This window comes from Macaca thibetana, chromosome 12 (genome assembly GCF_024542745.1).
Source record: "Macaca thibetana thibetana isolate TM-01 chromosome 12, ASM2454274v1, whole genome shotgun sequence".
Classification (NCBI taxonomy): Eukaryota; Metazoa; Chordata; class Mammalia; order Primates; family Cercopithecidae; genus Macaca; species Macaca thibetana.
This window is the reverse complement of record NC_065589.1, coordinates 18,065,462-18,081,089: the sequence shown is the minus strand read 5'-3', so window position 1 is coordinate 18,081,089 and position 15,628 is coordinate 18,065,462. Positions and strand designations below refer to the sequence as shown.

Below are 15,628 nucleotides of genomic sequence, written 5' to 3'. Positions count from 1 at the left end.
GGTTACCATGTTATTTGATTATTACTATGGAGTATTAAAAATGAAATTAAGCATAAGGTAAATCTAAGAAACCCGCTAAGCATTACAAAATTGAGATAATAAAGCTCTTCCCATATTAAAACTAAAATTTCTCCCCTGACTTCAAGAAAATTAAAAATTGAGGCCAGGCACAATGGCTCATGCCTGTAGTCCCAACACTTTGGGAGGCAGATGGATCACTTGAGCCCAGGAGTTCGAGACCAGCCTGGGCAATATGGTGGAAACCCTGTTTCTACAAAAAAAAACACAAAAAAATTTAGCCGGACATGGTGTCACGCGCCGATAGTCCAGCTATGTAGGAGGCTGAGGTGAGAGAATCACTACAACCTGGGAGGCAGAGAATGTAGTGAACCGAGATTCTGCCAATGTACTCCGCCTGGGAAACACAAAGGCCTTGTCTCCAAAAAGCAAAAACAACAACAAAAAACGCTGGACACCATGGCTCACGCCTGTAATCCCAACACATTGGGAGGCCAAGGCGGGTTGATCACTGATGCTAGGAGTTCAAAACCAGCATGGACAACTTGGCAAAACACTATATTTACTAAAAATACAAAAATTAGCCAAGCATGGTGGCACACGCCTGTAATCCCAGTTACTTGGAAGGCTGAGGCAGGAGATTTGCTTGAACCTACGCGGTTGATTGCAGTGAGACAAGATGGCGCCGCTGCACTCCAGCCTGGGCGACAGTAAGACCTTGTCTCAGGGGAAAAAAAAGAAAAGAAAAAAAATTGAAATGTTTTTATTCCAAACACATGGCACAGGAATAAACAGCCTTAGAGACTATTATCTTCCTAAGTCTTAATAACCTAAGCTTATCAAGACACATAATCATAATTTTTAAAGTTCTTTGGGCTAAAACAACCAACCCCAAACTCATTTTATAGATTAATACTTTAAATTCCAGAAAGGTTTAGTAATTTGTTCAAGATTATTAGTGAGAGAATTAGTCCCAATGCTCAGTTCTATTTTCTACCTAGTACTTTTCCCACTGCAGCTGCATCTAGGTTACTTCTTACTATTAAAGTGCTCAACAGGAGTTAGAAGAAAAGGCAAGTCCTTTGTTACTCTACAACAAGCTTAAAGACTGTCAAGTTTGAATCCTAAATAGGAACCTTATGAAAGGCGAATGAAAGAAGATGGCTCCACCTTTAACGTGCCCACAAGTAGCAAAACTAATTATTACTATTCCTAAATTTAAAACTGTGCTTTAGTATCTGAAATACATACATATACACATACAAGCGCGCGCGCGCACACACACACGCAAAAAGGCTGTGAAAAACTGTAACTCTGCTAAATACCTGTCAAATATTATCATCTTATAATGTAAGGTTAGAGCTAAGTCTTAAGTACCACTAACTGGCAACTTTTCAGTCTCCACTGCAATCCTCAATGTATCTGAACACTAAGTGTTTAAATTCATCAGGGTGCAATCCTAGGCCCTCTTTTCTCTTGTCTCTGTGACTTCATTTACTTCCAGGGCTTTAAATACAGGTTGGGTACCCCTCACCCTAAATGCATGGGGACCCTAAGTGTTTCAGTTTTCAGATTTTGAGTGTCTGCATATACATGATGAGAGATCTTGGGGATGGAATCCAAGTGTAAACATGAAATTTATTTGTTTCATATACACCTTACACACATAGCCTGAGGGTAATGTGATATTTTAGTAATTTTGTCTGTGAAATAAAGTTTTGGCTATGCTTTGACTGTGACTCTGTCACATGAGATAAGCTGTGGAATTTTCCACTGTGGCATCGTGTTGGCGCTCCGAAGGTTGTGGATTTTGGAGCATTCTGAATTTCTGGATTAGGGATGTTCAACCTGTACCATATATATGTTCACAATTACCAAATACACATTTCCAGTTCAAACTTCTCAGATAATTTGATTTGCATATCAAATTTTATAGGTATCTTAAAACTAACCTATTCAAAACGGAGCTCCTTTGTCTGCCCCAAATCTGTATCAGAAAATTAAATCACCAGCCAGTTAGCCAAGAGCCAAAAACCTAAAACTGATCTTAGATTTGTCACTGATTCTTATTCCCTATAATCAATCTGCTAGCAGGTAACTTTCATTCTATATCCAAAATATATCTTACATTTTAAAATTTTCTCAATCATAACTGTCACTATAGTAGTGTAAATATCACTGTTATTCACCTGAATTACTGGATTACTCCCCTTATTTCAACTGTTAAGTCCTCTAACTTATTGATCTTGCTTAAAATCCTTAAATGGCTTCCTAATGTACATATAATTAATTACAAAGCCTTCTGCCACGGCTTCAGGGCCTGGCATGATCTAGCTTTTGCTTCTCTCTGCAATCCCACCTTGTCCCATTCTTCTCCATTACCAACTCTTAGCTCCCCACTTATGACAGGATTTTATTCAATAACTTTAGGAAGTGGCAAAGATTAGCCTCCCACTTTCTTTTCTTTTCTTTTTTTTTTAAACTCACTCTGTTGCCCAGGCTGCAGTGCAGTAGTTCAGTAACAGCTCACTGCAGCCTCAAACTCCTGAGCAACTGTGACTAAAGGTGTGTGCCACCAAGGCCGGCTAATTTTTTTTTTTTTGAGACAGTATCTTGCTCTGTCGCCCAGGCTGCAGTGCAGTTGTGCGATCACGGCTCACTGCAAGCTCTGCCTCCTGGGTTGACACCATTCTCCTGCCTAAGCCTCCTGAGTAGCTGGGACTACAGGTGCCCGGCTAATTTTTTGTATTTTTAGGAGAGATGGGGTTTCACTGTGTCAGCCAGGATGGTCTCGATCTCCTGACCTCGTGATCCGCCCACTTCAGCCTCCCAAAGTGCCGGGATTACAAGAGAGAGCCACCAGGCCCAGCCATTTTTTTTTTTTTTTTTTGCAGAGACAAGGTCTCACTATGTTGCTTGGGCTGGTCTCAAAACTGCTGGCCTCAGGTAATCCTCTCACCTCAGAATCCAAAGTGCTAGGATTATAAGTGTTAGCCATTGCACTCAGCCTGCTGCCTTTTTAAAGTTTTACTGGAATACTGCCATGCTCATTCATTTACATTTGGTCTGCTGCTGCTTTTGTGCTACAAAAACACTTTGAGGAGCTGTGCCTGAGAATGTATGGCTCAGAAAAACAAAAATGCTATCTGGTCCTTTACAGAAAAAAGTATTGTATAGCCATTTACTTTGCCTAGAATACTCTTCAACCCACTTTTCTTGTGAGCTCTCTCTCATTCTTGCAATCCCAGTTTAAACACTACCACTTCCTCAAACAGCCCTTTCTTGACCTATGTAGTTGTCTTTATCATTTTTCCTCTATCACTGTATCCCGTTTTCTTGATTATATAACTAAATACTTGTTTACCTGTTTACTGTTTCATAAGTGCAGGAACCAGATGTGTTCTATTTACCAATATATTCCTCACACCTAGCACAGAGCCTGGCAAACAGTTTTGAATGCTGAATGCTGGGACAGAAAAAGTCTTACAGGATACCTTTGACACTTTGATAAAATGATATATATTCTAAACGTCTTTAAATCTGAAAAACAGAACTTTTTTCCTCCATTACTATGCTTTTTTACTTTAGAAAAAAAGTTAAAAAACAAATTCCTGTGTAAGTTGAAATGTTTTCATTTTCTAAATCAAGATTTTTTTTATGGTGAGGTATAAAGGCCACATTACACCCTAAATTTTGCCTTGTGGTCTTGAGAAATGAACTAAATTCCTTTGGATGTCAGTTTCCTCAAAGGAAACACTCTTCCAGAGACAAGAAAAATAATATCCTACCAGAAGTGCTTTTATTAGAGAAACAATATTTATATTTTCTATGCCTCCTTCAATTTTGTGAACTTATTTTGAAAGCCAACAATAAGCTACTTTCATCCCAAAGAGATGTACTCTCTGAAGCCTCCCGTCATCTGTTGTCTGGGAGTTTGTGTTGTGCTACTTTACCAAAATGTTTGACTATGTTCACTATCTTCACCTTGAAATCAAAGTACCAACAAATTATATAACAAACCAGCCCTCAGTTCATGTAAAAATTGTATTTCCTTGGAATTCTTCAACGTGAAAAGATGGGTCTTGGCTATGTACACCATAGCACTAAAAGCACTCTGCTTTAAAATAAATAAATATATGGTTTGTCAGGCAGTTCAGCTAACTGCCAAAAGCACTGTGAATTAAAACTGATGAGCAGACCAAACAGTAATGCTTTCAGAGCAACAACAAAAAAAGATATATTCTGTGAGATTAAAGGTAGGTATTCTGATACCACAGAACCCTGAAACAATATCTCACCTTCTAGTCAAAAGATGCAATGCAGAGATAGGCAATACTGATTTTCATGCAAACTACGCTTTTGCATACTGTATCAGTAACATCCCTAAGTCCCATTTAGTAGAACAAACTGAGACTTACTACCTTAGGAGACAAAGGTAGTAACTGATGGTCCTACCTATCAGTTAATAGTTCTCTTTCGGTAGTGTCCCATTCAATACAGTAGTACTGCGTTTATATGATTATTAAAACTGTTTCATAAAATAGGAGTAAACATGAAAACAAAAGCACAGAAACTAGCAGAGGCTTCAAAACCTAATTCACTTTAAATAATCAATGAACAGACATGCCGAAATTGGTACATTTCCTAGTAAAAAACTGACTAGTCAAATGAGTGTGAAACAAAAGAAAAAGTAAAAGAACATTTTCAGATGCTGGCAATGATCATTAATGACTATGTATAAGGAAAGTAAATTTAAGAATTTAGCATATACTGTATATTTTAAAATTTATTTAGTACAATCAACTTGAACGTACATTTTGGGTAATATAAAAATTGCCTATATTCTGAAATGATAATTGTTATGGACTGAATGCTTGTGTTCTCCAAATTCATATTAAGAAGCCCTAACCCCAAATGTGATAGTATTTAGCGGTGGGGCCTTTGGGAGGCAATTAAATCTTGAGAATGGTACCCTCATTAAGAGGATGGTACCATTATAAGATACATGAGAGACATGACCTCTCCTCCTCCCTGCCTTGTGAAGACACAGCAAGGAGGTGGTTGTCTACAGACCAGGAAGGGGACTCTCACCAGAAAAATGAACCTGCAAGCACCTTAATCTCGGCAAGTGAGAACCTGCCAGAATGGTGAGAAATATTGGTTAAGGCACCCAGTTCATGGTATTTGTTACAGTAGCTTAAGATGATGAAGACAACAGTTAACCTTAAATATGGGACCACTTTAAGCAACTCATAATACACTAAAACTCAGAGTTCTCATGGAGTGACTGCTAACATAACTTCAATATCTACTGGACCATATCTTCAACATCAAACTGACCATATTTGAGCCCAAAACTCGGTCACCTTAACACTGATCTCACACTCTGGCCTTCTCTCTTCTCCTCACTTTCTGGATGAGCCACTTCTCAACCCTAACACACAACTACTGATGTTTTCGTCTGCATCTATGCCCAAGCTTTAAAAAAACTGACACTGCACACAGGCCAACTCCTACTAAGCTATCTTTTTCTTCACTTGCCAATTCCTTAGTATATCCCTTACAAAGGCTACTCCAAGTCTCTTCGTCTCATTTTCAGAAAATGGATGGCTTATTAGATTCAAAGTAATTTTAGAAATAAAGAATCTCAGGGATATTATTTCCAACTCCATTATTGTACATATAAGTAAATTTAAAGGATTCCTAGAATTTAAAGGACTAGAGCTTTACAGTCAGTTAACTTGAAGCCCCTTTCACTGAATTTCAGCATACTCCAACTTGATCATTCTACCTTAGGAGCAGATCCACAGAGAATTCAAGGGCTCAGACTAAAGCCACATTGCCTGAATTCAGTTTCAGTTAGGTCGCTTAATAGTTACATGGATCTGGACAAATGACCAATTATCTGTGCCTCGGTTTCTTCATTTGTTTTCAGACATAATAGTAGTATCTGCAACATTGGGCTGTGACTGTTAGCTAAGTTAAAACATGTAAAAGCACTAGAACTGGGTCTAGCACACAGTAAATGCTAAATAAAAGTTGTGTTCATTATCATTCCCTGTAGAACCTCCGGCAAATGAGAACATGCCCCTCTTCTAAGTTTACTTCTTTTCCATTTTTCTTAATCCCATACTCTCTATATCCAATAACTTGGCTGTTCCAACCTTCTCTCCTTCAGCAGCTTTAAACAAAACTCTTCCACTTGTCCTTCTTTTGATGCCAAATTTCTTAAATTGTTTTTTTCCATTTCCCACACCTACTTACTATAGTTTGCTCCTAAGATTCATCCTTTGGCTCTGGGCTCTTTCTTTTCTGAACTCCAACACTTGTTCCTCAGTATATGTTACCAAATGCTAAATCTCCACATCTAATTTTGAGTTCCTGCCCAAGCTCTAAATCTATGTGTCTCCAAACATATGATATCTCTACTTGGGCATCTTACTATGATCTCACACTCAATTTTCCTCACATGCAAAATGATTGATAAGGTATCTTCCAAGTGAGAATATATTTTCAATATAATCTAAACAAAACTTATCATATTCTCTATCCATTTCAAGTCAGTTTCCCACTATTACTTCATAGTATTTGCTATTGGTGGCATTATAATTCTATTGGTGGCACTGTAATTCTCCAAGTAAGCAAGCTTTGTCTAGACTTAGTTTAGAATTTCTGACATCATCCATTCATTTCTAGCCTATCACTTTACCCAGATCTTTCCAGGTCTTCTCCTGATTTTATAAACCTCCTCTCAATTTTACATTTAAAGCATCCTCATAATATTCTGCCACATAATCACCCACTTTAAAGCACATCTTCAAATATTCTGTCACATTATCACCCACTTAAAAACCTCCAATAACTGTCTACAGTTTAGTCCACATTCTTTAGCCTGGCACCCAAATTTTTCTACAATCTGTTCCCAAACCATCTTTGTAACACTACAGTCTACTAATCCCCATAATTAATATATGCCTCAAACTCTACTTACCACGTAAGTTTAACCAACCAGTTCATCTCTATATAATTTCACAACATCTGCCACCCTGCAATGCCTTCCACCACACTGTTCATATATATCCCAAATATTTTTCAAGGCTCAACTCAATTTCATCCTTTCCCATAAAATCTTATAGCCCAGGGCAACCTCTCCTTTGTTTGAATTCTTAAGCCATTTATTGCCTAAGGAACTCACGTGCCACTTAATTATATAATGCCTCACACAGTTATCTAAATGTGTGTATCATCCATCTCTCACATCACAATAAAAACCCCAGGAAAGGACAGTATGTATCTCTTTGCATCCACTATATTATCACTGAAAGCTGTGCATAATAGGCACTTAATAAAAAACTGCTGATTGTGTGAAGAACAATCACCTTGCTTCATAAGATACTAACTGCATGGCTCATGTAATTCCCTTTAAGAGAAAGAAATTACAGAAGAAAGAGTAGAAATAGAAAATTACTGTTTTGGAACCACCATAGTAATAATGATTCATGCAAGAATCATCAATGGACGCCAAAACCATCACATGAAAGTTTCTAGGGAACAGGATTATTCATACAGTGTCAAAATATATCTGAACAGATTACTTATGAATTACAAAGGGAAAAAAGGTACCTTCACAGTGGAGAAATCTGGCGGACACCAATGATCAAAGTTAACATCACCAATAATGGGATAAACTGACATCAAGTGCCTCCTGATGTGATGCACTGAGGACACAACATCACTTACGTATTATTCCTGCCAAAAATGCATAACCTGAAACTAGTCATGAGGAAACAATCAGACACACCAAAAACTGAGGGATAATCTACAAAACAACTGACCTATACTCTTCAAATATGTCAATGTGCTGAAAGACAAAGAAAGGCTGAGGAATTGAACATGAGATCCTGGACTGGATCCTGGATCAGAAAACAAATTGCTATAAAGGAAATCACCGCTCTACAGGACAATTGGTGAAATCTGAATAAGGAATGTATTAGGCAACAGTATTATATTGTTAAACTGCCTGATTTTGATCATTGTTCTTTGGTTAAGTAAGATAATTTCCTTATTCTTAAAAGAAATGTTGCAAAGTCTTTTAGGGTAGATGAAATCTAAAACTTATTCTCTAATGGTTCAGCAATAATAATAATGATAACAGTAATCAACAGAAAAACTGGCAAAAAAAACGTAGCAAAATGTAAACAACTGGTGAATCTAGGTGAAGGGTACACAAGAGTTCACATCGTGCTATTCATAAAACTTTTTTTCAAAATAAAATTAAAAAAATAAATACCCCAATACCACATAAAGACTATGAGAAGTTTTTATCAGTCTGTGTGGTATTTTACATTTTATTTGACAATCTTAAAGCAAGGCATTGTAACAGAAGTTATTTTCTAAATGAAATTACATTTTACATGCAATGGAAGAGTTCGCTCTATAAAAACATTTGTTCTAAAAAAAAATATCATTCTGAAATCAGAGAACCATTTGTAATAATGTCAACAGCCCACCAATAATTTATCTTTTAAAAAAATTCACATGTACCACAGAACTCAGTTAAAATAAAGTGAATTTTAGTTAGCGAACTGTCTTAAAAATACTTTTAAACAACGTAGTTTTATTGTGTTCAAATATACAGAAAAATGAGAAAGTAAAAATGGGCTGATTAAATCATTTTAAGGAAAAAAATTCCTTGTAATTAACATATTAACAAACATTTGTGAATTACTGAGTTTGCTTCATTATGATTTATAGAATGCATTATAGCTCACAAACTTCATTTCTCAATTATCAAAATTTTCGATTTAGCTGATTATAAATTTTTCATGAGTGCTTATAATAGTCATGAATTAGTAATATCTATAGGCTCTGGTGCCTTTAAAAAGAATAGTTCCAGTCAAAGTGCAATATGGTATAAAGGATTTTCTACATTCAATATAGTATTAGCAATAGTCCTTTAAAGTTTGATACCTTATTTATGAGATGTTCGGTAACAACTTCTCTTAGTCCAGTGTAGAGCTTTTCTCCATGTTTATGCAAAACCATTGTATATGCATTTCTATAGAGCTCCTCAAAACTAAGACCACTGTTATTCTTACGCTGGATTTCTTGAATTGCATTTTTCAGAAGGTCCCAAATGCTGTTTACATATTTTTCATCCATGGTCATCTGTAATATCCAAGAGAGAGAAGAGACAAAAAAAAAAAAAAAAAAAAAAAAAAAAAAAAAAAAAAAAAACCAATGGTTGAAAGTCTTTCTATATTTTGTCCATATATAGTAAATATTTTATAACTGTATGACACATAAGAACATTAACAACCTGTTTTAACAGGGGGGAAAAAAAGGGATACATTTAAAAATAGTTTCTAAATCTGTTAGAAGCAATTTCAAATCTTTTAAGACCTCCCTCCAATCTTACCTGGAGCAGAACTCTTCACTTTAAATAAAATCATAATGATTTATATACCTGTAAGTCACTTACCCCTTCTCTCTCTCCCACCAAAATACTTGCCAAGTTAAATCCCAACAGCCCACATACTCCTGACATATATCCGTATAGCTGAAAGAAAATGAAGAATAACATATGCCCATATTTTTGGTCCATGTGAGTTTAAATTCATAACCACTAACGTTGTAAGTGCAGCCTTCATGCAACCTCACAATTCCACTAGTCAGTCTACTGACTCTACTCTTCTAGATGATTTTATACCATATCCTCCATCCTCATTCTATGATTATGACTGCTTCCTATTCCACTGAGAAAGTAAAAACAACCTGATAAGACACTATACAAATTCCAATCATATTCACACACCAACCAATCGGATTTTATGCCAATAAAACCTGCTAGGATCTTGAGCTCAAAGTGCCAAGTTATTGTACTTGAAGTATAGCGTAAGGACCAGACACATAAGCAACACCTAGGAACTTGTTAGAATTGCAGAATTTCAGGCCTTACTCCAGACCTACAGAAACAGACTCGACATTTTAACAAGAACCCAAGGCAATATTACACAGGATGAAATTTGACAAGTAAATCTCTAGTTCTATGCCAAACCACCTACTGAAAAGGTCTCCCTTTAGTAATCACTCATCTCAGCACCATCAGAATTTTTCCTCTGGTAGACAATTTCCATTCATACTAAAAACTGTCAGTTTTACCACGTGGACTGGCTCATGCCTGCAATTCTAGTATTCTGGGAGATTGAGGTGGAAGGATCACTTGAGCTTAGGAGTTTAAGACCAGCCTGGGCAATACAGTGAGACCCTGTCTCTACAAAAAAAAATTTTAAGTATTAGCTGAGTGTGGTGGCGCATGCTTATAGTCCTAGCTACCCAGGAGGCTGAGGTAGGAGAATCACTTGAGCCCAGAGGCACAGGCTGCAGGGATCCAAGATCACACCACTGCACTCCAGCCTGGGTGACAGAGCAAGATCGCGTCTCAAAAAAAAAAAAAAAAAAAAAAAAAAAAAAAAAAAGATTAAAAAGTTGTCAGTTTCCTATGTCAAAAACAAATCCGCACAAACTCATATATTCCTTCAGCACCATCTAATCTCTCTTTCCATTTATGGCAAAACCACAGGCAACGAGCAGGGGAGATTCTACATACACTGTCTCCAAGTTCCATCTTTCCATTTTATCTTGAATCTACTCCAATAGGGCTTTCATCTCTACCATTTCACTGAAACTGCTCTTGAGAAGGCCCCCAGTGACTTCTATATTGCTAAAATCTAATGGTCAAAGTCTCAGTTCTCCTCTTACTTGACCTATCCAGCAGCATTTGAAAGAGCTGATCACTTCTAATACTTGAAACAAATTTGGCAAGGCATGGTGCCTCACACCTCTAACCCCAGCACTTTGGGAAGTCGAAGCAGGAGGAGAACTTGAAACCAGGGGTTCAAGATCAGGTCGGGCAATATGGCAAAACCCCGTCTCTACTAAAAGTACAAAAATTAGTTGGGCATGGTGGCGTGCACCTGTAGTGCCAGCTCCTTAGTGGGGCCGAGGCAGGAGGATTGCTTGAGCCCAGGAGGTTGAGGCTGCAGTGAGTGGAGATTGTGCCACTACACACCAGCCTGGATGACAGAGCAAGACCCTGTATCAAAAAAGAAGAAGAAGAAAAAGAAACAAATTCCTCACTTACCTTCCAAACACTACAATCTCTTGTGTTTCTTCTATTTCTGTCTCCTATTTGTTCGTCTGTTTTACTGGCTCTTAATTATCACCTAAACCTCCAATCCTAAAGCTCACGTTCTTGATTCCTTATCTAGCCACTCAGTTTCTTTTTTTTTTTTTTTTCTTTTTAGCCACACTCAGTTTCTAGGTGGAGTTGATGTTATCTATTCTCATGGTTTTAAATCAATCTCAAAATTGATACATTCTCTGTTTAGCCCCCTCTGTCACATGCCAGAGTCATATATCTAGCTACCTACTCAGCATTTCCATCTGAATGCCTAGAAGGCATCTCAAAGTTACCAAGTCTGAAACAAAACTCCTAATCTTTTCCCTCAGTTGGTTTCCCCTGAAGTCTTTTCCAACTGAACAAACATCTACTCCATCCTTCCAGCTGCTCCGGCCAAAAAGTTTGTGATCATCAACTACTCTCTGATCCCACTACTAGAAAATCCTGTTGTCTCTAACTTCAAAATGTATCCCCAGAATTCAACTCTTTCTCACCACTTCCACTGCTACTATCCTGGTCAAACCACCATCACCTCCAACTGGTCTCTATCTCCACTACTGGCCTGCTATCATCAGGCAAACCAGGGTGACCTTCTATAAGCATAAATCAAATCATGTCACTCATTTGCTCAAAAAATCCTCAAATGATTTCTCATTTCCCTTGGAGTTAAAGTCAAAGTCCTTACAACGTTCTATAAGCTTTATTCGATCTGATAATCTCTCAACTTCATCCATTTTTCCCCTTTGCTCACTCTGCTCCATGCACTCCCTGGCACACATCAAACAAGCTCATTTCAGTGTCTTTGTATTTGCTATTCTTTCTGTCTGAAATGTTCTTCACTCAGATTACTACATGGCTCAAACCTCTACTCAACTGTCATCTTACAGTGAAGTTTTAAATGCCCACTTTCTTTACAGTAACAGCCTCACCTCACTACTGATCCCCAACTCCAACCCATATTCTTCATTATTTTCCTAGTCTCTCTCTCTACAACCAAATGTCAGCTTCATGAAGGCAGGGATCTTTTTTTCACTGCCAAATTCCTCAGCCTCTATCTGGCACATAACAAGCATTCATACTTGGTGACTGATTTTCTGCTAATATTTGACTAATGACCCCTCTGTAAATGCCACATAAAATCTCCAAGTTCTCCATTTACAACCTAAGCAACATTGATCAGCTTCACAGATACTTCTGATCTGAACTGGATAAAAATTACTGAGTTAGTGGAATACTCTCCAAGTCATGTCTGATGTGTATGAATGTGAAAAGAGGAAGGAGTAGGCAAAATAGTTATTTTAGTCACCCTGGCAGTAAAATACCAGCTCAACTCTCAATCCAGAGGATCCTTAAGCAAATGACTCAAACTGAGTCTTGTTATTCTAATCTTTTCTGGAGAGCTTAAGAAGGAACTTTAACAGAACAATTTCTTTTCTTTTACCGAAATTCTATGCAAGACCTAAGTCTGTCACAGACTTATGTCAAATGACTGTAAAAGAATTTACCCCTACACCTATACTGCTACCTATTTTTAATCAGATATCCTGATAGACAGGATGTCATCCATATTAACATGCACAGATATGGCTATTCACAAACAGAAGATTCAAGGCCATGCAATAATGATGGCCTCAAATACCATAGCTATGTATGTGCAATGTGGTTTTAGTTTGTTGATTGCATATGCTGAGGTTCTAATAAAGCAAACTAAGACACTACCCCTTGACATTAACGAACAGATAAAACAAAATACTCAGAACAATTTCAAAAAAAAGCAAAGTTAATGTCAACTATAAGCCTCAAAGATACCTATACTGCTAATAGCTGAGCAAAACATCAAATGATCTTTTCAGGCTCTATAACCTAAAATCCCCTGAAAGCCAGAAAAAAGTATGAAAAGGTCTCTACCCAGAGTAAATTACTGAATTTTTCCACTAGAAGCTGAAGAATTTTAAAACTATAAACCAAGAGGCCTCAAACATTGTACAAGTACTCTCACATTATTATAACATAACCATTTTCACATATATACATCAAGAGTTGTTTTACTACACAAGGTTGTATGCAGTCTTTTGTTTTTTTTTTAATTCATGCCTTATTGATAGATAAGAGATGGGGCTACAGGAAAAAAATGTTCTTCTGGTGATAGCTAAGGTTAAAAATTTTTCTAACAAATGAGAAGTAGAGCCAGGCACAGTGGCTCCCGCCTGTAATCCCAGCACTTTGGGAGGCCAAGGTGGACAGATCACTTGAGGTTGGGAGTTCGATACCAGCATAGCCAACATGGTGAAACTCCATCCCTACTAAAAATACAAAAAAACAGCCGGATGTGGTGGTGCGTGCCTGTAATCCCAGCTACAGAGGAAGCTAATGCAGGAAAATTGGTTGAACCCGGGAGGTGGAGGTTGAAGTAAGCCAAGATCGTGCCAGCCCACTCCAGCCTGGGCAACAGAGCAAGGCTTTGTCTCAAAAAAAGAAAAAAAAAGAAAAAGAAAAAGAAAAAAAAAAAAGACAGCAACGAAAATAGACCCAGAAAGATTAAATGACTTACCCAAAATCACAGAGCTGGGATTAGAGCTTATATATCCCCAAACCTAGTCCGTATCAGTGGACTAACGTCACATTCCATTGTGCTAATATGGTAAAGTAACATCACAGTATGAGTCACTGATTATCTTGGTAAACATAGTATATTGGTAGAGAACATAGGTTTTGCTGTCAGACAGGCTTAGGTTTGTGCCACAGCTTTGTTACTCACAAGCCATGTGACCTTGAGAAAATTAAGTCCTGGGTTCAATAACAGTATCTATCTCAAAGGGCTGTCATGAAGATTAAATGAGAATGTCAGCAGATTTAATGCAGCCAAGGCACAATATAATCCCTCATACATCAATTAAGGAAAGTGCCCAATGATAGAATCTCTTGAACTCTCATCAACAGTCATCAAATAAATGTCAGAAAGAAATACAGCTTTTTCAAACTTAGCAAATATACAGATATGCACTAAAACAAAGGCACCTTAAAAGTACCACTATGATAAATGCACTTCAGTATAATGTAGCTTTCTTTTAGAAAACATTATTCCCCTACATCTCTTATATACTACTTTTCCAGAGCCATTTAAATCACTTTCCTCCTCAGAACTCTGTCCTTGGCTCTTTTCACTCTCTACTGGGTCCCTATGTATTTTCATTCGTTGTCATGGTTACATCTATTAGCCGTACATGTAGGGTTCTAAAACTTAAGAGACTCCAGATTGACTGCAAGGGATTCCAGAGGTTCCTAAAACAATAAACAAAACTTTCCAAGTATACTATGAGTTCACTTTTCTGGAGAGTAGGTCCCTAATTTTTCTCAGATTTCCCAAGTTTGTCCATATCTTAAAGAAGATAAACTATAATAGTACTCTTATCTACAGTTTCACCTCCCTTGGTTTAAGTTACTTGCAATCAACCACTGCCTGAAAATATTAAATGAAAAATTCCAGAAATATCAATTCATAAACTTTAAATTGCATGCCATTTTATGCAGTATCATGAAATCTCGTGCCATCCCACTCAGGATGTGAATCCTGAATTATATCTTTGTCCAGCATTTCTACACTATGTTACACACCCGTAAAAACTTGGTAACTTAACAGCCATCTGGTTTATCAGATCAAAATCACAATGCTTGTGTACAGGCAATTTTATCTTACTTAATACTGTCCCCAAACCACAAGAGTAGTGACACTGACAATTCAGAAATGCCAAAGAGAAGCAATAAAGTGCTTCCTCTAAGTGAAAAGGTGAAAGTTCTCTACTTAATAAGGAAAAAAAAAAAGATAAGCTGAGATTGCTAAGATCTATGTTAAGAACAAATCTTCTGGCCAGGATGGTGGCTCACGCCTGCAATCCCAGCACTGTGGGAGGCCCAGGCGGACGGTTCACTTGAGGCCACAAGTTTAAGACCAGCCTGGCCAACACGATGAAACTCCATCTCTACTAAAAATGCAAAAATCAGATGGGTTCGGTGGCACACACCTGTAATCCCGGCTACCTGGGAGGCTAGGGCACAAGAATCACTTGAACACAGGAGGTGGAGGTTCATTGAACTGAGCTGACATTGTGGCACTGTACTCCAGCCTGGGCAACAGAGCAAGACTCTGTCTCAGGAGAAAACAACAACAACAAAAAAGAACACATCTTCTATCCATGAAACTGTGGAGAAGGAAAAATAATTTGCACTAGTTTTGCTGTCACAACTCAAAACTACAGAAGTATGGCCACAATCATTCACCCTACTTCATCTCATCACATAGGCAGTGTATCATCTCATACTATCACAAAGGTTAAGTACAGTACAAGATTATTTTGAGAGACGGCATTCATGTTGTTTTTTTTACAATATAGTTATAATTGTTCTACTTTATTATTGTTGTTGCTAATC

At 37.5% G+C, this 15,628-nt stretch overlaps 1 protein-coding gene across 3 annotated transcripts in view; it reads right to left on the bottom strand.

Annotated features, from left to right (window-relative positions):
* Positions 1 to 15,628, bottom strand: part of CUL3 (cullin 3) — a 112,838-nt gene that overhangs the window by 75,314 nt on the left and 21,896 nt on the right. Inside the window, exons 1-2 of one of the 3 annotated variants that reach the window (XM_050752150.1) lie at positions 13,752 to 14,982; positions 8,989 to 9,186 (exon numbers count right to left, since the gene is read on the bottom strand). In XM_050752150.1, the coding sequence (XP_050608107.1) occupies positions 8,989 to 9,186 (198 nt within the window). In that variant the 5' untranslated portion in view covers positions 13,752 to 14,982. Of the gene's footprint in view, positions 1 to 7,641; positions 7,768 to 8,988; positions 9,187 to 13,751; positions 14,983 to 15,628 lie in introns of those variants that run through there. The other 2 variants (XM_050752149.1, XM_050752151.1) reach the window with 2 other exon arrangements.